This window comes from Lepisosteus platostomus, chromosome 12, assembly GCF_059453375.1.
Source record: "Lepisosteus platostomus isolate fLepPlt1 chromosome 12, fLepPlt1.hap1, whole genome shotgun sequence".
In the NCBI taxonomy this organism is placed as follows: domain Eukaryota; kingdom Metazoa; phylum Chordata; class Actinopteri; order Semionotiformes; family Lepisosteidae; genus Lepisosteus; species Lepisosteus platostomus.
In genome coordinates, this window is record NC_142622.1 from 43,678,866 (window position 1) to 43,705,483 (window position 26,618).

General features: G+C 43.8%; 1 protein-coding gene across 5 annotated transcripts; it reads left to right on the forward strand.

The window, feature by feature from the left end:
* On the forward strand, positions 1–25,577 carry sh3bp5a (SH3-domain binding protein 5a (BTK-associated)). 5 transcript variants are annotated; one of them, XM_088602135.1, is made up of 10 exons: positions 1–152; positions 1,184–1,432; positions 3,076–3,138; positions 8,868–8,996; positions 19,590–19,754; positions 20,032–20,162; positions 21,521–21,563; positions 22,271–22,490; positions 22,959–23,243; positions 23,379–25,577. In XM_088602135.1, the coding sequence occupies exons 2-10, from the start codon at positions 1,322–1,324 to the stop codon at positions 23,603–23,605; spliced, it is 1,374 nt and encodes a 457-aa protein (XP_088458261.1). In that variant the 5' UTR covers positions 1–152; positions 1,184–1,321; the 3' UTR covers positions 23,606–25,577. The 5 variants fall into 5 exon arrangements, with proteins under 5 accessions (XP_088458261.1, XP_088458264.1, XP_088458262.1 ...); XM_088602138.1 differs by having other exon boundaries at positions 19–152; positions 1,216–1,432; XM_088602136.1 differs by lacking the exon at positions 1–152 and adding an exon at positions 414–996 and having other exon boundaries at positions 1,216–1,432.
* The last annotated feature ends 1,041 nt before the right edge of the window (positions 25,578–26,618 follow it).

Genomic DNA, 26,618 nt, shown 5'->3' on the forward strand with positions numbered 1-26,618 from the left:
TTGAATTCAGAGTTCAGGGAGTCATTTATATGGTTAGTTCAGGTGGGGAGCTGCGTCAGCGTGCGTAGTCTGCCAAGGAACAAGTTACAGGTTTATTCCATGCTGAAAAGGGAAGAGAGAAAACAACGTTTCGGCTGAGAAGCCTTCTTCAGGTAATTTATATAATTATGTTTGATACAGACCAGAGATACGAGACCAAAATAAAACAAACTGAATAGAGCAATAACAGCAATCAGGAGGAGGCTGCTGTTTTATACACTCTTCTTTTCTATACTCAGCTTTTCATTTTTTCCTATACCGGTGTACAGTATAAGACCAACAGCATTACAGAGTAATTGCGCAACGCCAGTTCACAATAAAGCCCTTCCGTCATTGCTTAATTTAGGTTTCAGATGTGCTCCGTCTACCGACCGCTAGGGAGAGACAGACCACTCTTTTCCTCTGAAGAAAACTTGGGGAACGTCGGCTTCAACTCTCTCCTATCCCTGGGGTTTAGTAACCCCCCTGTCAGTGAGATTACAGGACATGACTGCTGTAATTACTGCAGTGTGTACTATAACTCAAGAGAGCGGAAGACGGGTACTGTAGGATTAGTTGGGACCTCTGCGTGCTTAATATAGCAGTTTATTGCCATGTGATTTGCGCTGGGATGTAAACGGAGAGGAGTGCGCGATCCGATTATTAACAGCATAGCAAAACAGGGAGGACATCCATTAATTACAATAGGCGGCCGGCCCGGTCGAAAGGGTTAATCGTTTTTTTCCGATTTCATCGCCCTCGCTTTTGTGTGCTTGGAGGGAGGGAGGGGGGGCCGGCAGAAGGAGCCGGAGACGAGAGGGGAAGCCTTCTGGATCAAGTCGGAGCGCAGCGGGCGTCGCCACACCGTGCGGGGCCGCAGATGACACGGAGGACGGCGGCTTGCTTCCTGCGTCGTGCGCCGTTCCCTTCGATTCGCGGAGCCAAATAAGAGCCCGGCAGGAAAATTACAATATTTCTGTACGTCCATCTCGGGGATTGCCTAGCAAAATCTGGAAAGGGGGGCGGGGATAGGCGGAGCGCTCAGGTTCTTATTTCAAGCCAGTTTGTCCGAAGAAAGGGGCACCTCCTGTGTTTCAGCTTCCTTGAGGGTTTTGAATGTTGCAGACCTCAGCTAATCCTTAACTCCTTGCGTTTGTGTTTAAAGATATCTTTTCCCCATATGCCTTATTGCTGAAGTGGTGTGGAGGGAACTAGAGTGGTCGCGGCGGCGCTTGGAGAACGACCTCAGCCTCCCCAGTTTCCGACCTGGGGAAAGGGAAAAGACATTACTGCATTCGGCAAAATGGACAGCGTGGAAAAGGGACCCAAATCAGACGAAGAGATTGAGTCGCCGGATGAAGAAGAAGAGGAGGAAGCAGCAGCAGAAGAAGAAGAAGTCGACCCTAGAATTCAGGTACGCGGATGCAATATATATATATATTCCCGAGTTTGGTGGTGTGTTTTTTTTGCGTCGTTGTGTTGCGCTGACCTGCTCTGAAGACGTGGACGCACTGTATGGATTGGCGGTGGCGTGTGTATGCTGTTGCCCGTGTGGGCTCAGGTTTGTGCCTTGCGGGGCTGTAATGTGGCTGACAACTGACTGGTGGCGGGTCTGTGTTGCCCCGTCAAGAGTCTTTCAGCCTCCCTGTGCCCGAACAGCATCTCCCCGGCGCGGAGCTTCGCTGTCTCCGGGCGCAGTCAGTGCGCCGTGGCCGCGGAGCAGAGTCGGTCTTATCGGCCAAATGTTGTCATGGACTAGGATGTATCGCCACGTTTGAGTCGATCTATTCCTAATAAACGAGAATAAAACAAAGTCTTTTTTTATTATAACAGTAGGCCCTTAACACTAACCCTACGATCTTGATGAGATAAAGGGAATCATTTTTAATTCCATGTCATTAGCCCTTCTACAGAAGCTCCGTTTTTGCACCGTAACGGTCCTCAATAGTACTACATTTGATTTAGCGGAATTAATCTTGCAGCCGCGCTTAATTACTGTACTGATGCTATCAGTGTCTGTCAACGCAAGCCGTTTTTCTGCTCTTTGTTAACGGACAGACGCCAACAAAAGTATGCAAGCAGACTGGATTACGCGTACATGCTAGAGAGGTCGTTGTTTTTATGCTTGCTAGGGTTGTGAGCCTTTTTATTGCTTTTGTCATCCAGTTCATGTAATTGATAAGAACAGGAAAGAATGCTGCTTGCAGTGTGTTGTCAATTCATACTGACCAGTGTCAGTCAACGCTTTGTGCTTTGAATTAATCATTACATTGTTGGAGTAACTGGGCATTTCTTTAACTGCTCTTTCTTTTCTAACCAATTCTGCTATACCGTCCTTCTCTTTTCTGTAATATGTGTACCTTTCAGAGTTCTCACATTTGTTTTACATCTGCCCACAGAAGCATGAAATATTCTTTCATTTGGAGCTGTCGGTGGGATGAGCTCTCTTTTTAAGAGGAGTGCTGGCTGTACTCTTATGATATGGTGTCTTTGGGGCGTTGTAATTGCTTAATTACCATCTCCAGCAATGGAGCTGAAGAAAGAACACAGTGGAGTTAGCGCTGCATTAAGACAACTAAACTGTGAATCTGTCACTCTTGTGTCCGAACGCGTTTTATTCAAATGTTTCTAGTGCGGGTTTTAGCTCCGTGAATATTTTATAGATCTGCTGGTCTTTGGTGCAAGGAAAACGGCGAAAAAAAAAGACATCTTTTTAAAGTGAGGATTTTCATGTTATTGAATTCATAGTTTTTAGTGACAGCTGCTCCGTGCTCAAGTTTGTGTTTTGTAGCTGACATACAGGTCTTAATGAACATTACTAATGAAATTAAACAGCGACTGCTTTTCCTTCCTTGCCTGTAAGTCTTGCAGTGGCGGACGGGTAGTAACAGCTGGTAGGAAATGGCGTTTTGTTTTTTTTTTAAGCCAGTTTTACACTGTGCCTCTGGGAAAATGTTTAATCAAAGCTTTCTTTGCCAGATTTAACAAGCTCCGTATGCGTCTTGTTTCCTTTCCACGATTAATGATGTCTTCTCTCTTTCCCCTACCCCTCAACAGGGTGAACTCGAAAAGTTGAATCAGTCAACCGACGACATCAATAGATGGGAAACGGATTTAGAGGTAGGGTTTTTCTTTTCTCTGAGGTTTTTTTTTTTTGGCTTTTATTGAAACACAACAACACAAACACAGTTAAGGAAACTGCTGCAGGAGCAATTTTCCATTTCTGGATCCTGCGGCGTATGCTCATGTTTTCCCAAAGCCATTTTTCGGGAAAATAAGTGGTTTCCAAAGGATATATTCAACCGAAGCCCTGTAGTGTAATACCCTCTCTTGTGTGTGTGTGTGTGTGTGTGTGTGTGTGTGTGTGTGTCAGTAAGAACTGCCCTGGTCTTAATTGAAGTGATTGTTTATCCAGCTGTCAGAGTGTAGGAAGATAAACACAGAAGATTATCACTGTGCCTTTGTAGAGAAAACATTGCAGGTTCCTCTGAGTTTTCTCTGAGTTCGTAAGTTTTTTTGGTGTGAGATTGGTGGGATTGGTGTGAGAATCACTGTATTTTCAAAGATCAATTTATTTTGTCATATGCAAAATAACAAGTGCAAGATATTTATTATTGTTTATTAAAAACAAGTGCAATGTAATGATTATTTCCATGTGTGCTTCAATACACAGACATAAAGGAAACATTGAAAAAAACAGTACAACAACAAAGTTAAATTACACTCAATTTAAAGGAAACTCAGCAGAAGCAGTGTGCAAAAACACATCAGTCTGAGTCAGTGGTAGGTATAGAGATCAGTAATCTGACAGTTTGCAGGAAGGTGTCTCTCAATCTGGAAGTACATGGCTTTATTCTGCATTAGGTTCTCCATTAACGCGAGTTCAGTACAATAATAATAAAGGGAAAACAGTGACCCCCTTGATCTGGATTGATATATTGTTGATCAGTCTCCACAAGAATACAAAATGACAAGGAAAATGAAAACTGTTCTTGTTATGTTTGTAGAAATCCTGAAAATGTCTCTTAAAGTGGGGCAGTGATGAAATGTAAACATCCAAATTATAAAAAAAAGTGAGATAGTACCTCCATTGATGTCAAAGAAGATTACACTCCAGTTTTTGATTTGATCTGTGGATCTGGGGACTATAAAGTCAGAAAAGGGGCAGGCAAGACTACAAAGGCAGGTTTGGATTTAGTTTAAATTAACAAGTCTTTAAGTCTTTTAGCATTCTCTTCTCTGACATGGTACATTTAGTGCTCTAAGCCTGGAGTCTTGACCATTTTGACCATTGGTCATTTTAGTTTGTATGAGGTTTTTTTACTCGCATAAGAAGGAGAAGTATTTTTCATGAGTGTTTGTCATTCTTACACAGAACTGAATGTTTAAGTTTTAAACGATCGTGCATTTAAAGTCCTCAAAGCCATGTGGTTGATTTCGTTGGCATCAGAACCAGCACTCAGTCACAGAGCACGTTCGGGAACTGAGGACAGGAGGCAGCTCTTGACACAGACGGCTGAAACACGTAGCTGTGATGTGTTGCTGAAGCCTGTCAGCTGGCTGGGTGAGCTCCTCGGCCTGCTGGCCAACCAGGAGTCAGAAGAGTTAAATGAGACCAAATTGCCGAATCTCTTCCTGCCGTTTGTGACCTTTTTTATTTTCTTACATTGATAGGACTGTGGTGCCCAGAGGCCTGTAATGAGTTTCTTTTCAGACTTCTGCAAAGACAAGCTTGGCTCTCTGGCTTTATCTTATTACTTTCACAGTCTTAATTTAATCACCGCAATGTCGACTGTTAAAGTAATAAGATAAATCCAGAGAGCCAAGCTTGTGTTTGCAGAAGTCTGAAAAGAAACTCATTACAGGCCTCTGGGCACCACAGGCCTATCACAGTCCTAGCCAGCAGCCATATCACCCTGCAACTCACAACTGGCAACCCACTGAAGCTAAGCAGGTGTGAGCCTGGTCAGTACCTGGATGGGAGACCTCCTGGGGAAAAAACTAAGGTTGCTGCTGGAAGAGGTGTTAGTGGGGCCAGCAGGGGGCGCTCACCCTGTGGTCCATGTGGGTCCTAATGCCCCAGTATAGTGATGGGGACACTATACTGTAAACAGGCGCCGTCCTTCGGATGAGACGTAAAACCGAGGTCCTGACTCTCTGTGGTCATTAAAAATCCCAGGGCGCTTCTCGAAAAGAGTAGGGGTGTAACCCCGGTGTCCTGGCCAAATTTCCAATTGGCCCTTACCAATCCTGGCCTCCTAATAATCCCCTTCTATGAATTGGCTACATTACTCTGCTCTCCTCCCCACTGATGTGTGGTGAGCGTTCTGGCGCACTATGGCTGCCGTCGCATCATCCAGGTGGATGCTGCACATTGGTGGTGGTGGTGGAGGGGAGTCCCCATTACCTGTAAAGCGCTTTGAGTGGAGTGTCCAGAAAAGCGCTATATAAGTGTAAGCAATTATTATTATTATTATTCTGCAATGTAGGCAAGAAAGCGTCCGAGCACCAGTAGGCTAGATCTCATACTAATTACCCAGTCAGCATTGTGCTAGCTAATTAATGTTCCCATATCCTTTCTCAGCTTCATTACAGACTTGCTAAGTATTTGTAAGACACATACCAGTTCAGAATTCATATGGAATGACCGTGAATAATAAATAGCAAATATTTGATATCTCCTGTCCAATTTGTATAAAGGTGTACATGGATAGTATACTTTTACAGAACTATAACAAAGTAAATATTTAAAAGGTAAATGTGAATTAATAAGAGTTTCATGTTTGTTTTTTACGGAAGACAGTTAGGTATTTCATGTGATGTGTGAGTAAATGATGCATTAATCAGAAACACGTTTACAGTGCTGTGCAGATGACTGCATTGCTTTCCTGGCCTGATTATTTCACTAGATCCCCTTGCTCAGCAGTTGAAAATTGTTAGTTTGCTTGCTTCCCAAGGGTAGCCTGTGGAATGTGATAAATGTGTGTGTTGTGAATGCATATCCAGAGAATACACATTACAGCGGCACTACAGTTTGAGCGCTGCTGTGTTTCTGAAGTCTCATGAATCCATTTTACTGTCAAAGAAGTCAGGAGGGCTTCGTTAACTTATTATTGAGATCTCTTTTCTTCAAAGTGTAAGAATTTACCTTAAGAAAGCAGATCTGTTTAAGTGCACTTCCTATGGCACTTTGCTTAATTCCGATTTCTTCTGAAAAGTTCATAGGATAGAAAAATACAATATTGAGATTTTACCGTTCTGGAAAATGGTGACTTTCAGTATGTTGGTGGCCCATCCTGTAGGTGATGGGGTAAATTGAGAAGGTGGCTGCTCCATGATTCTGCTTTTCTGATTATTTTTTAAAATAGTCAGTTTGTGGAGATGTACAGGGGGTTTTAATGCCGACATGCAGAGTCATGGGTCAGTGTAGCCAAGTCCAGTGGTTCCTGGGACAGGAAGGTACATATTAATATGGCACAGTGTATGCGTGACTCCCATCTGATGTAAGGTTTTAATGAATCACGTTGGGGGTAAGTGCTACTTCGGACAGATTGTCAGCAAATGCTTGCCCAAGTATACAGTAAGAGGTTTAGAGCTGTCATCTCTTATGTGTAACATGATGACTTCTTGTTTTTTAAATATAATTTTATTTCAGTCTCTCGTGTTTTTTTTGTCAAATCAAAACTTTTGTTTGCTGCAGTTCTGAGCATGTCCTCCTCTTCCCTTCATGAATATTTACTTTAGTAATCAGGGTCCAAGCACAGCTCTAGACATGCAGCAAGACAATGCTCATTTTATTCCAGCTTAAGTGAAGGGCAATCAAGCTGGGAAACACAAAGATTTAACCTGCCCCAACTACAAGAGTATTAATACTACTGTGCATATATAGATGCTTTTGTATTCTTCACAATGTCAGTTTATAGTAAATGGATCATTTACAAAATCATATGTACAGCTTACTCTAAAGAAAATGTTTTGCTGGTCAGTTGTCTTTAATTTCTGCAATTTGCAATTTCTGCATTCTGCAGTTTCCCTCACGGGATCAATAAAGTATCCATCTCTCTTAAAATGACCACATGCGTGGTACGACGCAGATTCAGGAACATTTATACAGCTTGCTACAAAGCTTATACTGTTTCAATCTGTGGCAAATTGCAAAATAAAATTAGTGGTCTTCTCAATGTGAATGGGTATGTGAATAGCTGTAATATTTTTAGTTGAACTTTATAAATTATAAAGGAACAAGTAATAGGTTTATTCCATGCTGAAAAAAAAGAAGAAAGAGAACACAACGTTTCGGCCATGGAGCCTTCTTCAGGTGTAAATTAAATTAAAATGTTAATGTTAATATAAAACATAAATGATAAATTATTAATTTATTTCAACTGATACTTTCTAACGTCCACTTAATGTTCACCAAAGTTTTACACGATTTACACAGTGTTGTAGGATTTGTAAATGTGACAAAAATTGAAACTATTTTAAAATAAGCCGCTGATTAACTCTACCACAGCACTGTACAATTATAAATACCATTTTACGGAAGCATGAATATCAACCATGTCTGACTAGACAGGCTGCCCTCTGTGCTATGCCGTCTGGAATTCCATGCAATTTGGTGTTGCTGTGAAACCCATTTACTGATTTTTTGTGTTGAAATTTCTGCTGCTGCTACAGCATTTCCAGATGTGGTGTGAGAGGCTTGTACAGTATCCGTATCCTGTGTGTATCCATTCATTTCCATTTTCTGTCTCTACAGTGCTGGAGTACAGCAGGCTGTCTTTGTTACCCTGAAACTTTACCTCTTTTTCTAGACTGTGGGTCTGTTGTAAAAGACCGAACTCATTTTAAGTTTGGGAAGAGTTAAGTAAATAGTTTTCTTCAGGAACAAGTAAGAGTTTATTCTGTGCTGAAACAGCAACAGTTTCTTTAAAACAATCCATAAACAAAATTCACAGCATTTAATTGCTGTTTTGGTACTGCCAGCCTAACAACATGGCCAACTTCATGTATAGGCTCTTTAATTGTTGTTTGCATTTGTATATAGATTAGCTGAAGCCTGTGCTACTTTTCAATAAATGCTTCTAAATAATTGATGGTATCAGTTTTGTAGAAAAACAAAGTTATAACATTTTCCTTTTGGAAGGGTTGCAGTATCTTAACATCATTTCAGATACAGAATGTGTGGAGCTTTGGGTAATCTACAGTTTTTGTTAAATACAGAGGACAGCACCTTTCAATAATAATAATAATAATAATAATAATAATAATCAATAGTATTATTTTGCTGTAGAACATCTTGTAATTGTAAAGTTACAATCGGCAGCTCTTCAGGAAAAGCTTCTTTAGCTCTTTAAATCTATTTATATTTAGCGTGCATCTTCTGACATGCTTGACGTAATAAGAGAGGTGTTTTCTAGTGTCTGTCTGCATGAAGCAGACATTGCTTTGTTGATGTCTTGATTTTTAGTCTATTTTTTGTTTTGGTTTAGCTGCTGAAGGCAAGTTTGCCGTCACTCCTCTTAACTTCGTTAGACTCAAATTGAATTAAAACACAGTTGCTCGCATTAAGGAACTATAAAGCTCAATTATTGTAATTTTATTTTCTTAGAAATCAAGTGCGCTGATGGTTGGTGTGCATGGATGTTTGCCTGTGTTAAAGGAAAGCGGTAAATTATATCGGGGGAGAAACTGTAAACATGTTTTTTGTGCTGGGCAGACTGTTGGGTTTTTGTTGGCGCTGTTTACAAGAGGAGAGATCTGCTGTCTGGCTGGGGTCGGTGGAGCAGGTCTGTAGCGGAGCAGGATTGCGATGGGTGTTGAGACACCGCTGTGGTTTGTCTTCGCAGGAAGCTCGTCAGAGGTTCCGCTCCGTCCTTGTCGAAGCCACCGTCAAGCTGGATGAGCTGGTGAAGAAGATTGGGAAAGCGGTGGAAGACTCGAAGCCATACTGGGAAGCCCGGAGAGTGGCCAGGCAGGTGGGAGAACGTGGATTGATTATTTGGCATGCCCAGTGCTGTCATGTGAAGCCCAGAGTGCCGTTACTTCCCTGACCAGTGTTGCTCGTCTCCAAATGAGACAGATGAGTGTCATGACAAGGTGTTCGTCACCACCACCCTGCTTCGGGTACAGTTTGGTGTTCTGCAGTGACCTGCAGGTGTGAAGCGCAGCTGACATGAGAGCCTGTATAAGTCACTTTTATCCAATAAAAGTTTTAGGATTCTGGTGGGCATGCTAACTCGTTCTAAGCTGTTGAAGAAGAACGTGATTATAGTGGAAAATAATGGCGGAAAACACATCTGTTTCTGGAGGTTGGTGTTAAGATAACCGTGCAGTTTCCCCTGTTTTGCAAGGAGTCCTGGGATCAACACAAGCGGCAGTTTTGTTTAATTGGAAAACTTCCATTGTTTCATTTTCCCCTTGTTTGAATTACACCTTTATGCTTGAGCCTCCCTGCACAGGAAGTCAAAGCCAGACTGTTTTCAAATCTGAGGGGTGTGAAATGTTTTAAATAACCTTCACACATAATGTTCAAGTCATTGGGTAATCTACAAGTGTTCTCTTGAGTATTTGTCTAAGCACACAGCTGCCCTCTGTTTAAATTGTGATATAGCTACAGTTTTGAAAAAAATACTTTTCCATTATCTGTATGGTTGATAATATTTTACTATCGCAGTTGTTACTTATGATTTCTACTGTTTTAAAATAATCTTGCTAAGGAATTGTAGATGTATGCACATCTTGTACTTTATACACTTTTAAAAACGTATCTCATTTACAAGTCACCTTCTGTGACACATATACTAATTCATCATCCAGCACAGGAGTGGAGCAGCAGTGATTGTTTTGATTAGCACATTCTAGTCCTCTGTACTCGAAAGTGTCTCTCTCGTCATTCTGCACTATAAAAAATGTTTTAGGAATTTACATCAAAGCTCTTTATTACTAAAGACGTTAGAAGACATAATACTGCAGTGTGTTCAGCTTGTCAGGGAGCTTCATTTTTTTACCACGATGCCAGAAATTCAGCTGTGTTTCACTGAGAGAATTTAGGAATAAGAACATACATGGGGCTGACTTTTAAGATGTGGAATTTTAAGTATTTTTAAAACGCAGCGGGGTGTTGTGAATTGCACTGCTAAAAAGTCTGTCTGTAATCAGCCTTGATGAAATACTATGGCGCTGCCTCAGACAGCTGGCATTTGTTCGCCGTTAGTTTCTGCAAAGCTGTGGTTATGTAGTTTTTGGCTCCTTAGCAATCCTGCTAAAATTATATGTAGTTCTTTTGGGGTTTTCTTGCATTTTAAATCCACTTTTATCTCACCATTAATCCTGTTGGAGTGAGAAACGTCTCCCAACAAACGTTATGACAAATTTTGTTTTTGCTTAGAGCGCGATGAATCCGGTTTAGCTGGTGCTGTGTATCTTATGTGTGGGTTTGTTTAGTATATAAACTTATTCATATCCCCAATGCTTTCATTTTCCTAAAGGTCTGTTCACTTTCTGTCTGGGCAGAATACCAGTGTCATTCCAAAACCACACTCTGTTTATAAGCTGTCCATCAACAAATCAAACAGTCACATTCACAAGATGTGGACACATTTAAAAGTGCTCCAACTGTGCAGAGTGAATATTATGCTGGACTGACATTGTACAGTATATAGTACATGTACCAGAATGTGTCATTGTGAAAGGTTAAGGTAACAATGATAGTTATGACTCTAATTGTCCCTGAATTAATGCCATTTTGTTTTGCTAAAAGGCTGGGAATCTGTGCAAATTGCTGCTACATAAAGATGTACTGTCAGGGTTTGGGAGTGGGTGAAGTAGAAAGGTGCTTGATTGGAGGCTTATCATACAGGTGTTGCTGGTTCGAGGCTGGGCTTTGTCAGGACTCAGTCAGAAGCTGGGCAGATTTCAGAAGGTCACTGCCTCCTTGGCCTGCTGGGAAAGCATCTAATACAGTAAAATGCAGGGTTTCCATACAAGCCCCATTATCTCGACAGCACGGTCCAGGAACTGACAGTAGCTTTGTTAGAAAATTGAGAATTGGGAGCCTGTGTATCTACCAGCTGCTGTGCCAAATTACTGTCTCTCTCTGCTGCCAGCTGCGTCATCCTTTGTGCTGTGCAGCATGTTGGGTCTGCGCCTGTCCATGCCTGCGTTCAGACCGTTCCCTCCAGGGAAGTGTTTTAGGTACAACAAATCAGTTTTATCGTGGTAACTGATCTCATTCTTTGCACCTCATCCAAGCGTAGCTCTCGTTGCGGTCTTGTGTGGCTGCTCTGCGTGATGAATCCTTTCACTGCAGCTGCGAGCTCGGTCAGCCTGGACCTACTGGACGCGAGACTCGGGTCTGCTTTCTGACTTGGTCCTCGTCTTGCTCTAATGACATTTAAGAGAATGACAAGCGGGCAGCGGAAACTGTGGACACTCTGGATGAGCTGGAAGGCGCGGTGCTTCAAAATGCTTTCTGTGCAAAACACGTGCACGTGACGATTTGATATTCTCACACAATGCGGAGCAAATAAAGCCCTAGAGAGGGTGATCTGTGTTAGGGTGGGTAGTTCAATGTTCGATGTGGCTCCCACAAGGGAGACCCTGGTCTTGACTGGCTGGGCTCTGCTGATGGGGGGGGTGGAGTCTGTAGGAGGGGACCCCCTCAGCCCATACACTTGCAGTCCTGCAGCTTGTGGTGTTGAGAGGCACTCTTCTCCTGCAATCGGTGAAGCCTCTGATGCCTGTTGAGCCGCTCATCCTTCTAACACAACTGGAGGTTGCAGGCTGGAAGGGTGTGAAACCAAAAGTAATTTCCAGTTCTACATTTATTTCTCCCAAATTCTGATCTTTCGTTTGTATTTAATACTGGTGAATGCAGTTCTTATGTTTTTCATAGGGGCATTTCCATAATGTACCATGCAACTTCATGAATAATGTTTCATAAATATAAAAAGATTGAGGGAAAACTGAGCCGTAAAACTGTGCTTAAAATAAAAACTCTTTAGCAGTCACATGCCAGATGTTAACATTGCACAAAATCACAACCATAAACATGGAGCAAAGAACATAGGGAGATCTAGAGGACAGGGTGTTGCACTAAACAGACTCAAATATGCGTATATAGTAGCTTTATAGTATAAAAGGGAATGTGTGGATTTTACTGAAAGAGGGCTTGTCTAGGTTTAGCAGACTTTGGAATCATCATTAGATTTGCTTTAGAAATGATTTGACCATTGTGATACACCTTGGGGTAGCACAGTGGTGCAGTGCTTAGTGTTGTTCAGTTCCTGGGGTGCTGTCTGTATGGAGTTTGTATGTTGCCCCCACGTTCACGTGTTCATTCCGGGTTCTCTGGTTCCTTCCCCCGGTCCCGAGACATATCTGTAGGTTAATTGGCTTCTGGGAAAATTGGCCTTGGTGTGTGTGTGTCCTGTGATGGACTGGTGTCCCATCCAGGGTGTATCCTGTCTTGCGTCTGTAATCTCTTTGCAGTGTAGCAGGCCCCAGGCTCAGAAATCATCTATCCACGGTCGGTGCAACTTGTTTGTGTTAGGATATCTAGTTAAACCCACACTGTACCATTAGGGTCAAGGGTTCAGAGATGCAGAACCATAGAGGTTTAGGGTGCTGTAGTTTTATCACTCATCGTTGCACTTTAACAACATAATGAGCACCGTCACAGGGACTTTGTGCTGTCAAGCTTGAAATAGTTTTACTCATAAAATATACATTCAGCATTTTTCTTTCACCACCAGTTAGAGCACTTGTTCTAGTATAACTAGGTCATGCGCGTGTCTTCTCTCTCTGAAGCTCCATTTTGCTTTGGCACAAAAAGAGAACTTGCAACACTAAATAGAAAAAAAAAGCATTTTCTTATTTTCATGAAGAAATTGATTAGAAAAAAAAAACTTGCTCTTTCTACCGATTAGTACACATTTCGTTCTTTCACAATCAAAAGTGACAATGTCTGTGAACCATTCTGCTGTGGGAAATGGAGCACTTTTCCAACACAAGACGAGGTTTAGTAGATTTGTTCCCTGAATGGATCTTCAGCTTTTTCACCCTGTGAGCTTCTACTGCGTAACTGAATAAACTTATGGCATTGATCGGATTTACCTTTATCATTTGGCAGGTGCTTTTCTTCAAAGCAGTGTTGAACCGCAGCTGGTCGATATGCAATATGCTTGCAACACTAGCGTAGAAAGACACTAAAAGCACAGAAAACGGTGTCTGCTGGATTTATTAGGTGCTCGGATGCTCATCTGGTAGAGCTGCTCAGAACAGGTGCAGGGAGAGCTCTCTTTAGGAGATGGGCAGCTACAGATATGTGGACGAGATGAAGACATCATGGTTAATTGGAATTTGTTTTAGCCGAAGTTGGCGAGGAGAGATGAAATCTGCTCGGGGAGAAGTGGGGTTTCACGTGACAGGGCCTCAGTTCAATACCGCTTGTTCTGTCAGGAATAACTGGGCCGATCCACTCCGTGGGTTTTGTAATGAAGGAGGATTTTTTTCCTGAACCGCAGTCAGCTCCGTCCCAGTCCCGCCAAGGATGATGGTAATGTAATGTGACAGGGCTTTACTTTATAGCCTGCTTCACCGCACTTTCCATTATCTCATGTAATTACTCTGCCAGACTGGCTGCGGCAGGTCATTCAAATCTTACCTATTACTGCTTCACCGACCTTGGCCTTCTGGACGGGATCTTTGTGGAGAGATCCATCTTCATCCTCGATCTTAAACTTTGTGACCTATATCCACTGTGCAGTAATGCGATGTGAAAACACTGGATGAATTTACCGCAGTAGAATTTAGTCTGCTTAAATAAATCCCAAGGTGGAGTTTGGTAAACTGTATACGTTATTTAGCTTGAACAGTTTGTAAGTTGGAGTCATAGTCTTTACTCTTTTGGCGGATAAAAGTCAGGCTACAACCTTTACACAAAACGGAAACAAAAACTCGGGCATGCAAATCCTTATTAAAGCCACAGTGTGCATATAACAGGTGTGAGATGTTACAGAATTCCCCCCTTTTTACTTTTCTATTTCTCAGTTTCATTATTTGGTATTTTCTTGTTTTTCCATCCCCTTTGGTTTCAAGTAAGTGTTTGTAAACTCTTCCCCGATGGTTTTATTCTTACTTTTTTAGCTAGCAATTTTTAATTTCCCCTACGAGAAGGGTTTCACCCTGCTGGCCTGTAAAATAATGCAGTAGACATGTGAAACATTGAGCACACAACATTGTACACAAACGAGGTGTACTGAAACTCACAGAACCCCAAATTCCCGTTATTGTGTTGTTTTGTGAACGTCTATGGTTCACTGTTATTGTTAGTGCATTCTTAATGTACGTGTTTGACAAGAATCAAGGTGGGTGTCGGGGAGTTCAGATTGAGCTTTATTTTGTGCACAAGGTTGTACAGGTGCATTATTTGTTACATCACTTCAACCAGAAATGATTTGACTTGTAATTGAGGTCAGTTATATAGAAGCTCACTGTTTTGTGCTATACAAGGATTTTTAGAGATTGTAAGCACAGAGGCTTGTAACTGTAGCAGGCCTCACTGTGTACAGTTTGTGGTTAAATTGCCTAGAACGTGTTTAATTTTATCTGGTGGTTTCCGGAAATATTTTTGTGGAAATACCCCTAGTGTGTGTTTTTTAGCCACCATGGCTGTTACTACTGGCCAATGCATGGCATATGTTTGTGTTCAGCTTTCAATAATCTGTTATTTTAACCTTAGTTTGCACAGAAGATGCTTATGTGCAGCATAACGTTGTCAGAGGCCTGAAACAAAATGGATTGCTTTTGACGAGAATAATTTTTGCTGTAAATGCACGTAATGATTTCATGACCAGAAGCTTGACTGGTACGTTATCCTTTTACAAATGCACAATATCGAATACATTTTCGTTAGCTTGCACTCCAGCTTTTTTAATTTTAATGTCACACATAACATCGTAACAGAGTTTTTTTATGCAGGTAGCAGTCTAGATCTTAGGATACGCAGTCATACAATTTATTATATTGTTGCCATAATAAATTAGAAGTCTGGTATTGCGTGCATTTCTTTTCCCATAGGGGCTTAGTGGAGCAACCTGTATCACATTTACCGTACAGTGAAAAATGCCTGGACAGAAGGTTACACAGTGCTGCCAGCAGCAGCGTGGGACAGGGATCGGAGCTCTGATTCGTACCCAGCAGGCCAGGCAAGAGGTTCGATTAGGGCTCCCCCTCCCTTAGGGGCTCCTTTAGAGGCAGGCTGTACTAGAAACACCGCAGGCGGCTGTTAATCGTGTAAAATTCACTTGACAATTTAAAGAAGAGGGTGTGTGAAACACTTCTACTTTTCTCTCCTGCTCTGATGAATGTATTTCGGGCTACAAGAGTCCTGCTGCCTTTGGTCCTTCCCTGCCTTTGAAATGACAGATGCGTATTTACATTTATAACTCAACCAACAACCAAAAAAATATTTGAGAAATAATAGAATCGGATAATATAAATTTTGGGTAACATACCCGCAAGAAAAGGTATTTCATTTTATAGTGATAAGTATATTATTTCCCATATCCAAGACAACTTGCAATACATTGGGTTTACTTTAGATGTACTTACAGTAAGTAAAAGGAAGAGTTGTGCTGAAGCAGTTAGATAATTAATACAATGACAATAAGGGTCGTCTGCCGTTTAAGGTCCTTAAATGGCGACTATACATCTTGTCCAAACCTCTGGGTGCTTTGTCCCGGGATCCCCACGCTCCTTGATGCCAGCTGCTCCTCAGTTTGGTCGATTGCCCTGTGAGTGTCTGTGACGAGTCTGTGTTCTTCAGCATGCAATGGGCCCATACTTTCTGTATGAACGGCGTTATATGTGCAGTAAGAAGCCCATGTTAACCACGATAGATTTAACATTTACCATATACAGTAGCATATGACTCATGTGTAGGAATAGATCTGAGATGCACCTTCTTAAAATAATTGTTGAATTGTTTTCAAAAAGTGCAGAAAAAGCACTACCAGAAATTAAATGTACTGAACCTAGCTGTCCTTCTTGTCTCAGATGAAATGTGAGGAGATAGCTGTATGCCAAAACACTTGGAGGCTTAGGTTAGTACCTGATTTATTTGGTCTTCTGTTGTCTGCCATTACTGAAAAGATACCATAGGCTAGATATTTGTTAGCCAGACTTACAAAGTGAGGTCTTCTGTTCTCATATGGTGCATTTTTAATCTAACAGATTAGCAGTTATTACACTTGTGTGTCATTGTTGAGGGGACAGGGACATTGTTTATTGTTCTGATGAGTGCTCTGAAATACCCGACATGCATCTGAACAGAAATTGAGGGTTTTGTATCTCTCAACTGTTTTTAAAAGATAATGAGTAGACTTTTCCTCAGGCACACAGTAACCATCCTGTAAATGCATATCAAACAGTGAAGGTGGGTGATACAATTGCATTATGAAGCATGACATCCACATTGCAACATCTGCCAGTGTGAAATGAAATTATTTGCTTCAGTTATTACCTAAGGAATGCAAATAGAGAATCGTTCCTTTTGTTTTGGTCATTTTGAGTGTGCTTTTTAGAAATTATTGCATTCCTGATTTTTTTACAGTTTTTACCGCCTGCTCTTGGTGTGTAAATTTGTTGACTGCTCATCTTTGTGCTGTTGTTTGACTCCATATGCCATTTATTGGCTTCAGGAATGGCATCAGAATATTAAAGAAAATATAACTGCGGTAAAAATGGTAAATGTCAGTAAAGAAGCAATTGTCATTTTTCTGAGTAGGTTCTAAATCCTCCCATCTCCACTACAGTGGTGAATCATCGAGGTATAAATCCATAGACCCAACCTGGGTGGCTAGAAAAGACCAATCATTCTGCGTTACTGAATTAATATCAAAATCTATTAATTTCACAGACCAAGAAAATTCATACAGAGCTGTGTTATTGCACCTGAAGGGTTAACTAACTGCTTTTTGGAGAGAACCTGTCCAGAAGGATTTTCTGGTGTGTGGTGATGACTGGGATAAGAGCCTGAAAAACTTATGAAAAAAGTAAGGGATTATAATACCGGATCGGCAATAGGTTTTGCGTCTAGGGACGACTCATTGCTCAAGCTGTCTGGTGAGGTTTCCAGCTGACTGGTTTTGTTAAGTACCTTATGTGTGTCTGTCAGCGCTGTCGTTTTTCACCCACAGCTCTCGGCTGCCCATGCGAGTTAGGATGCTCAGCGTTTAATTTGGGTTGTGCAGTTGAGAGGTTGCTTGTTATTAAACTCTGGGTACAGATCTGCAGAGCGTTCAGATAGATGAAACCTTCATGACCTTGTCTGCATGTGTTTTAGTGAAATGCATGTCAGTGCATTAGAAACACTTAATTCACCTAATATGATTAAAGGCACATTAGGCAAGACTTAACGTTCTTGGAAATCTTTCCATTTCGTTTTAAAGTATTAAACATGTCTGTCTGGGTCAAGATCTAAATAAGAAAAGGAAGGCCTATGGACAATTAGTTGTACTGCATACTGGATCTAACTCATGGCTTTTGGGAAGGTTTTCCTTGCAGTGAAGAGACTGTTTCTGCTGCTAAAAAGGTTGCTGGTGTTTCTGTAAACTATCAGGTTTGTGTCTCAACAGTGTTTTTGTACTACAAGTTTCCTCTGCATCTTACTAAAAAAATGCAGTTAACTTGTGAGCATTTTACTGGTCGTTGTACCATGTTTGGACAGATTTAAATTGACCTGTAACTGCAGGTACAACTAAACTAGTACAAACAAATTCTCTGACGTTAAATAAGCTATAGTGTATACAGTATGTCAGAGATAATTCACATGTTAATCAGTGAAGCTCTAAAATAATACAGAAAAGCTGTTGAGAGCTCAGCTGAGTCACAGTGCTTTATTGGATAAGCCAACACATTATTTTAATTAATGGAAGAAGAGAATCAGGAAAAAATGTTCTTGATTTTACATGATGTTTCAGGTATTTTGGAACTTTAGAATGAATGGCCAAACTGTATTATAGAGTCCTTGAGCTTCTGTGAGGCTCTGTTTCCATTTTTAGATCGGTACTTTTACTTCTTTTATGATTAAGAGCCTCCAGAGACATCACCGAAAAAAGCAGGCTCTTGTGTTAGTCATTATTTTATTGCAGTTTTCTTCTCCAAACAATAGTTGAAATGTGATACAAGCTGTCGCAAAGTCTAATTGCTTTAAAAGTTGCAAAAATGCTTTGCAGAAGAATGACTTTTGGTTTTTGCGTCTGGTGTGTTCTGTAATATAATAATAATTCAAATAATGGGAACATCTGCGACTTGCATAATGTTGGTTTGCAAAAAGTCATTAATACTTTTGGCACCAGTTGTAATTAAAATGCCTTAAGCCATGTGCTTATTGTTTTAATGATAACTACATTTATTCGTTTTTTACATGACTCATTTTTTTTTTGTTCCAGTTCTGAAAACTCACGGTTTCTCACAGATATTCATTTTCCTCGCACTGGCAGATCGGGATATTATATGATTAAATCAGTTGCAGGCAGTTTAGTCACGTAAAAAACAACAGATGGCTGACAGAAGGGGCAACTGTCTCTGATCCCCTCAGATGCATTTACGAAATGCCATGGAACGTCTTTGGGGTGAGCCCTGTTTGTACAAGAGCACTCGGGTTTGGGCAGTGAGCGTCGTGGCATGCACGATGTCATCACTTTTGTATAATTAAAGGGGAGCTGCAGTCACAATTTTGTCGACCGCTTATTAAACCTTGGCAACGAAATAAATTCATTGACGGTCTAGAAAAATTTGACCGACTTCTCATTTCGAATGACGCACACAATTGTGAGCTTGGTGAAAGTACCGTGAGTCACCGTGCTGTCGCAAACCCCCTGGTCTGTCCAGGGGCGCGAGCGAGGGTTCGTGAGAATTGTGACGTGAAGCGGCCCTTCCTGCTCACTAGTCTCCGTCATGACTGACGTGATGCAATGAACGTGCGAGTAAGTACAGGTTGTGCAGCCGATATTTCACCACGGAAACGTTCCAACATGATGTTCATGCAGAGTTAACAAGTAGTATGTGTCGGCAAATCGGTCTGGAAGTTGAGAGCAGTATTTCTATTGAGTTTAAAGACGTATTCACAAGCCTGCTTGTTTGCAGTGTAATAAGGCCACAACACGTCATCAGAAGTTCTGTTGCCTTGTTGGCAGAATATGGTGCTGCAGGTACCTGGAAATGTTGTCTATTTTGTTGATGTAAATAGGAGGTTTTACAAGTGACTTTGAGCATTTTACTTTGTGGTTTGAAATGCGCTCATCATTCATTCCAACCCCGGAATATAAAAGTAGCGCTGCACTTCCCCTTCGAAAGGGGCGACAAGAGTTTTAAAAGGCTTTCGCGTTGCGAGTCGGAAAGCGGAGAGGATGGAGAGTGTTGGCGCCAGGTGGCGCTGAACACGGGAGACCGGCTCCGTCACCGCTGGGTTGTGGCCGGTGTGTGCGTCTGTCAGCCGGCTTCCCAGACCCCCTCCCCCCTCCTTTCCCCTGACTCACTCTGCTCCCCCGTTCCCCCCCCCGAAGGCTCAGCTGGAGGCGCAGAAGGCCACCCAGGATTTCCAGAGGGCCACGGAGGTGCTCCGCGCGGCCAAGGAGACCATCGCGCTGGCCGAGCAGAGGCTGCTGGAGGACGAGAAGAGGCAGTTCGACTCCGCCTGGCAGGAGATGCTGAACCACGCCACGGAGAGGGTGAGCACCGCCCGAAAATCGACGGGCCGGGAGCCGCGAAAGCATCCGAGACGGCACTGGAAAACAGATCAATTAGAAACCTCCATAGCTTTATAACATGTGGTGTTGGCAAGGAAAGGAGTGCAGTCCTGAGTGGTGGTGTCACTCTGGTCACCACCTTAGCGGGTGGCGTCACCCAGGACAGCCTTTCCAGTGCAGCCAGCGACGGGATGATCCGCTGCGCGCCTGCCAGCCGCCACGGCCGCTCACCGCGCTGTTTCTGCTGGCCCCGCTGCAGGTGATGGAGGCGGAGCAGACGAAGACCCGCAGCGAGCTGGCGCACAAGGACACGGCCGCCAAGTACAATGCCGCCATGAGCCGCATGAAGCAGCTGGAGAAGAAGCTCAAGAGGACCATCAACAAGTCCAAGTGAGTAAGGGCCCGGGGGCTGGGCGGCTGGGCGGCCCTCCCTCTCCTTCGCACACTGGAGCGGAGCTGTGCCATTTAGTCCATCCAGCACCGAGTGTTCTGGGGCTGCGACGTCATTGGCTGTGACGAAGTGGGCCCTCGCTCCGTTGTGATCTCTCTCATGTGGAGCACGTCAGGGGTCTCGATTGTTCAAAAGCTCCTGGAAACGGTAGATGTTTTAGTACAAATGAGGACGGGAGGGGGTTCATTGTCCTGCGTTCGAGCAGCTCACGTTCCTGGTTTCCAGTGTGGTAACACCACAAGAGAACCGAGAGCGATACCATTACTAGCTTTCTGAGTTCTGAGTTGCAGTTCTCTGCAGGGGCTCGGCTCCCTTGAACAGTGAGCTGAAGTAAATCAATTAGCAAACAGATAGACGCTTTAAAATGTGAAAATATTTAAGTTATGAAATCTTAGTTCTTCCTGAAATGCCATTATATCAAGCATTGGTGTTGTGCGCCAGATACACTGCTAGTTGTGCAGTATGAAGCAGACAGCTCCATTTATCATATAGCATCTGTGCCGGGAGAAGAGAGCCTTTCTGACTTGGTTCCCTGAGGATTTCCTCAGGATTCACATTCATTAACTGCAGCTCTGTTCCCACTGCAGCTCCAGCTCCAGAGGAGCTCTGGAGTTCATTGCCATATTTCTCTAAAGTACGCTGAAGTGTTTATTTGTTGGAATGAACTTAAATTGTAACTGACTTCATGTAACAAGTGTATATATTGTAGATGATACTTGTTTTGTCCTGGACTTATTTTTATTGCAAGGAATGTGCTGTGGTGCAGTTTGACAAAGCCAGATGAATGCTGCAGCTTAGATAATGTAACAAGTGAACTGAAGTAATTTGTGGTTAAAGAATGACTTACATAGGACACAAACGTGGCCTTTTTAGTAAGTGTCTTGTGACTTGTTGACCCCAGAAATGATGCAGTACCAAGTGGGTGTTTTCTCAAGCAATTATACAGGCACTCTGGAACCTTACAACAGCCTCTCTCATGCCTCTAATGTGGAATCATTGTTTTAATGTGGGACACTTGAGATATCACATGAGGCCGGAGTTCTGGGTTTAGGGTTTATTTCTTAACAGTGTCTTGGCAGGCCATCGTGTCTGGGCCTAATTCTTGCCAGGTGCGGCCTCCACTTGAGATCACGCAGTAAATGATGAAGCTCTATGGCAGGACTTTGTTTCCCTTGTAAAATGTGAGGAATGTAACAGCTCGTTGAGATGGTGTCTGTTTCTGCTGAGTTTTTCAGTTACCATGACAATCCTTTTGTTGCGCTATGCTCGGTTTAACGGGTCTCTTTCTGTTTTGCAGGCCATATTTTGAAATGAAGGCAAAGTACTACCTGCAGCTGGAGGTTTGTAAAAAATTGTATACAAAGATACATCTGTCCGCGAGAGTAATGACCGAAGGTTATTACAGCACTGTCGAGTCTTTTGGCGTTTCAGAGTGTGAATATAATTCTAGCCTGGAGAGGAAAGCTGTTGAAGCTTTGACCCAAAGATTATAGTTGTGGAGCAGGTCTGAGGGTTTAATAGCTACCTCGGTGGATATTGCCCAATTCTGAATTGTGGTTTCTCAAATACTACACGGGTTTCCACAGAGCCGGCATGTCATTTCCTTCCCATGCCAGTGTTAGGCTGGGCCTGGGTGCTGCTCGGTCAGAATTTGACTGTGGGTGTTGGAGGATATGTAGTGTCATAATCCCAGTTGTTTCTGTTTGTGAGATAACTGGTGAGCCTATGTTTATAACAAGCATGTGGAATAAAATAAACTGCTTAGCCCTGCGGTTCGGCTCCGATAAAATAAATATTTTTTTTATTTGGAAAAGGCCTTGTTAAGGGCAGAGCTCTGTGTAATTGCAGAATAAACTGTAAGCAAGCTAGGAGAGCCGCGGTGTCGTTAGGCACTCGTTAGGCACTCGTTAGGCACTCGTTAGGCACTCGTTAGGCACTCGTTAGGCACTCGTTCATGTGGGGCTCCTCGTCGAGAGCCGTACCACGTGCTCTGGCGGTCGGGCGCTTGGTGTTTGAGCTCTGCTCTCCCCTTCTCTCGGCGGCTCAGCAACTGAAGAAGAACGTGGACGAGCTGCAGGCCAAGCTGTCCCTCGCGAAGGGCGACTACAAGACGGCGCTGCGGAACCTGGAGGTGATCTCCGACGAGATCCACGAGAGGAGGCGCTCCTCCGCCATGGGCCCCCGCGGGCGCGGCGTGGGCGCCGAGGGCGACAGCAGCTCGGGGGACGACCTGTCCGGCTTCAAGCTCGAGTCGGACGCCGTGTCCGGTGAGTGCAGACCGAGCCGTTGAGGCGGCCTTTACAATATCGCGTCTCACAGGCAGCATTAAATTCCAACCGTTTGAGCAGCGGGGGGAGGGGAACTTGCTCAGTCTCAGGGAGCTGTTAAATAGAAGTACAGGAGGAGGTCAAATTGTAATCTTGCACTCCTTTTGTCCGTAATATTTAACGTAAAGCTTTAGACGCCCGCGCCTCGCTTTGTGCCTCTTCTGTAGTGCTCCTTCCTCCACCCCATCTTCACCCTTGCAGCTGCCTCCCTGGCTCATTCCTCCCAAGTCAGATGTTTATTTCACCCCGGACCTCTTGGTTGAGACTGTCATTTCCTCTGCCATTCAAAGTAAAGCTGAACACGAAAATATTAACTATGCTATTCCTGTATATTTCATTTCTTATTGCAAGTGTGTGTGTGTGTATTTGAATTTGACTTGTGATTTGAGCTGGGCGTTTCTTTTGCAGTGACTTCGGAGGTGTTTGACGAGGATAACTGCAGCAGCGCCGTGTCGGAAGAGGACTCGGAGACCCAGTCCACGTGCAGCCTCAGCTCGGTGCCCGCAAGTCCGCTGGACCTGCCCAGCCCCTTCCCCACCTCCTACTCCTCCTCCTCCTCCGTCTCCTCTCGGCCCAGCAGCCTGGACCTGCCCAGCCCCGTCTCCCTGTGCGACTTCGGCCTCCTCTCCCCGGTGCTGGGGCCGCGCAGCGAGTGCAGCGGGGCCTCCTCCCCGGAGTGCGACCTGGAGCGAGGTGAGCCTGCCGGGTCGTTCCTGCTCGGATGAGCCTCGGTGGTTTGTTTCGGGCCGTCGCGTTGGGTCTCGGTGTGGATCCGGGGCGGTGTCCCGGAGACCCCGCGTTTACTCTGCCCTCGTCTCGTGTGCGCAGGAGACCGCGCGGAAGGAGCGGAGGACGAGGCCGACAACGCGCGCAACAATAATAACAACGGCGGCGGCGGCGGCGGCGGCCACAAGAAAGCGACGAGCCTGGAGGCGCGGTTCGGCCGCCTGTCCTTAAAGCGCCCAAAGACTGACAGCCTGAAGAGCGCCGAGAGAGACCGCTTCAGCCTGGCCCAGCGCCCTGCGGCCGCGGCGCTGTTAGTCAATGGGCTGTAGGGAGAACTTGTCTTGGTGAAGCCCTACAGGTGCCAAGGACCACTGTGCCAACAATCGCTCCCCTTGATTATAAAGGACTCCACAGAAGGCTTACTCTTCACGACCCCACCCCTCTTGCTAGCCCCCCCCCGTTGCAAACACTTCGATGAAACGACAGCCCCTGCGCCGGAGACGGCACCGTTTCTCTGCTCTTGGTCACCTCTGTGTCATACGTACACCTCGTACCTGCGTTGTAAACCTCACGTGCCCCCGGACTGTCCTCGCTCCTTTCCCGGCTGTGTGCAGACGCGCGCTGGTGCTCCCGCGCCGGCTCTGGAGGCGGCGAGGCTTCGTCTTGTGTCCCTGAGCCCTCGCTCAGTTGCGTTTGGACGGACTCGTCCCCGCTCGGTCCACTCTCTTCTTTTGAGGACCCTTTTCACAACCACACCGGAAAAAACAGAGCGCTGCATTTTCCACCTCACTGGTCCGGATGGATTAAATTCCAACGTCTCCCGCTTTGTGTTCCCAGCCGGCCGTCCTGCTGTTGTAAACCACGGCCCGAAGAATGATTCGGATCTCGGTCACGCGCAGTCTACTGCTGTTGTGCCGAGACGGAATGAAATCGGACTGCTGATGTGAACGATGAGACGTGGGCGGTGGAATTGTGATGTTTGGACTGATGTTGTCACTAATAGCATGTGGACAAAAGAACACATGGAGCAACTACTCTGAACGGGCCCTAATGTAAACATGGCCGAGACATCTTGCCCATGTCTATGAATGACACACTTGAGTAGAGTACAGGCAGCATTAGGCTTGCTGGAAAAGCACAAGATGGACTGAATTACTTCGGATCTGTGATGTACTTCCACGCTAACCTGTTACATCCAAGGTTGCATTCTTACAGGTACTGAACAGATCGAACCAGGAAAGGTGAAATTCCTAAGTGTCTGTATTATTACAGAAGAATGATTTGCAAGTAGAAGCACTGGCTGGCTGCTGTCCTTGTGTCACTTCTTAAATGGAGAACTGTTTCCAAAGGAAAACAAGTCTTAAATTTTAGTCCTAAAAATTTGTATGTTCGTCTGTTGTTTGTAATGAAGTCTTTGGCCAAATTGGATTGTGTGTTGCCAATAGGATGTGAACCCAGTCCAGCCACTTCCTTGAGTTTTACGGTCTCTGAAGAGACGCATGCACGAGTGAGGAACTGGCTTTGTCTCCCGATGCTTTTTCAACCAGTCTGTCCCATTGCTGTGTCCCAGCCCATCAGTACAGCCCACTGACGCAGGGCAGTGCTCACTAGGCGATGGTTGGGGAAAAAGAAGATCTGTGTTTTACCAAATGCCATCCATTTAGTCTCCCGTGTACAAAATGGTGTTTAAATTTTAAAAGACATTTCAATATGTCCCCAAACAAAAACAACAAAAAGAAACATCAGTCATACAGAGCGGCTAGCGCAGTAAGAAAAGAGTATCCACGAATCTTTCATGGGAGTCTCTCCAGTTGCAAGTGGAATTGTGTGGTGGCACTGCCTGGACTGTAGACTGCCTTGACATTCAGGGCTTCACCTGGAAACCAGCCTGAACTGGAGGCCTCCTGTCTGGAAGCATCGCACAGAATTTGAAAGGATTTACCTGAAGCGAAACTGAATGAACCCCCAGCCTCCTCTGAGCTGATTTCATTTGGCTGACTTGGGTTGCTACTGCTGAGCATCCTTCGTCCTTAGTTCACAAAGCCCATTAACAGGTACTTGGTCATGAGTTCAAATACCACATTCGGTAGCTGCTTCCTTGCACTGCCTTATTTTATAATGTCTTTTTCTTCTGTATGTGTACTGTATTGTAAAGTATATGAATCTATATTTTCACTTTCTTTTAATGTGTGTTATTATGAAAACAGGAGAGGAGATGCCTCTTGTGCTACTGTTTCATTGTCTTGTACAGTATCTCACAACGCTTGTGTACCTGTGTTCAATAAACAGCTATTCACTGCATTGCACAATAGTTAGTTGCTTTTTAGCTAGAAGGAAAAAAATCTATTGGCCCTGAGGCCATGTGCTGCAGGGTTCTGGCAAGGTTTTTTAACAGATAGCAGTGGGCAGAAGTCATCACAGTGGCACCATCAGAGGCCTTTTGTTTTGAGGTTTCCTGAATCGGTTAGGGAAATTTCATATTCTTCGCAACTAAACTGAAAAGGTGTGAATATGTATTTGCATATAGTTCAAATATGAATGTGAGGTTTTAAAAACAATCGGTGCTTCCTTTCAGATGTAGAGAAAAAGACATAAATGTCTACAAGACATATAAACACTGACAGTATTCATAGAACATTTCAGATTATGAAATGTGCTTATTTTTTGTTATATAGTTAAAAGGAATATAAATGTTCGACAGTGAAAAGCTTCCTTACAGTCTGAGTCACGTAGCAGATTTTTTGACAGTTTTTCAGCAGCCTTTTTATTATTCAGGTGTAGACACTGTGGAATTATCCTGCATCACCGAAACAAAACTGTCAGTTTCAGCGGGCAGAAAATAGGTACTGGAATGTGAGATTTGTTTTTAGGGACAGGTATTGGAAATTGCCATTTTCTTTTCTAGGTTAATGGTTCGGAGTTTCATTTTTAGGAATATCCTGCTGTTCTGAAATTTCTGTAGCAGAACAAGCCACATTGAGCAAAGCCAGCTAATTCATCTGTGGCTCTTTTTTGATGAGTTCTTAGTCATATTTACAATGTTTATATTTTTGCTCTGCAACACTATGTTGTTGAGGGCATTGTTTGATTCATTGTTTGAAGCTGAGAAGAGCAGAACTGGGTAAAGACACTTCTAATTTGGCCTGTCACCAGTGTGACACAGATAACCATTATACTGTTACAAGCTGCAGGGTGTAAACAAATTAAAGGGGACTGAGATTTTACATACAAGATCAGCTCCCGACAGATTGCAACAGTAAACAATGACGACACCCCCCCCCCCCCCCCCCTTAGTACAGAGGAGTACAGAGCCTCAAGACGTGTAGTTCCCAGCACAGTGAG

Coding starts and splice junctions, on each gene's coding strand:
- sh3bp5a (XM_088602135.1), top strand. CDS start 1,322: ATGGACAGCGTGGAAAAGGGACCCAAATCAGACGAAGAGATTGAGTCG. Junction 19,755..20,031: donor TGAACCACGCCACGGAGAGG/GTGAGCACCGCC, acceptor GCCCCGCTGCAG/GTGATGGAGGCGGAGCAGAC. Junction 20,163..21,520: donor AGGACCATCAACAAGTCCAA/GTGAGTAAGGGC, acceptor TCTGTTTTGCAG/GCCATATTTTGAAATGAAGG.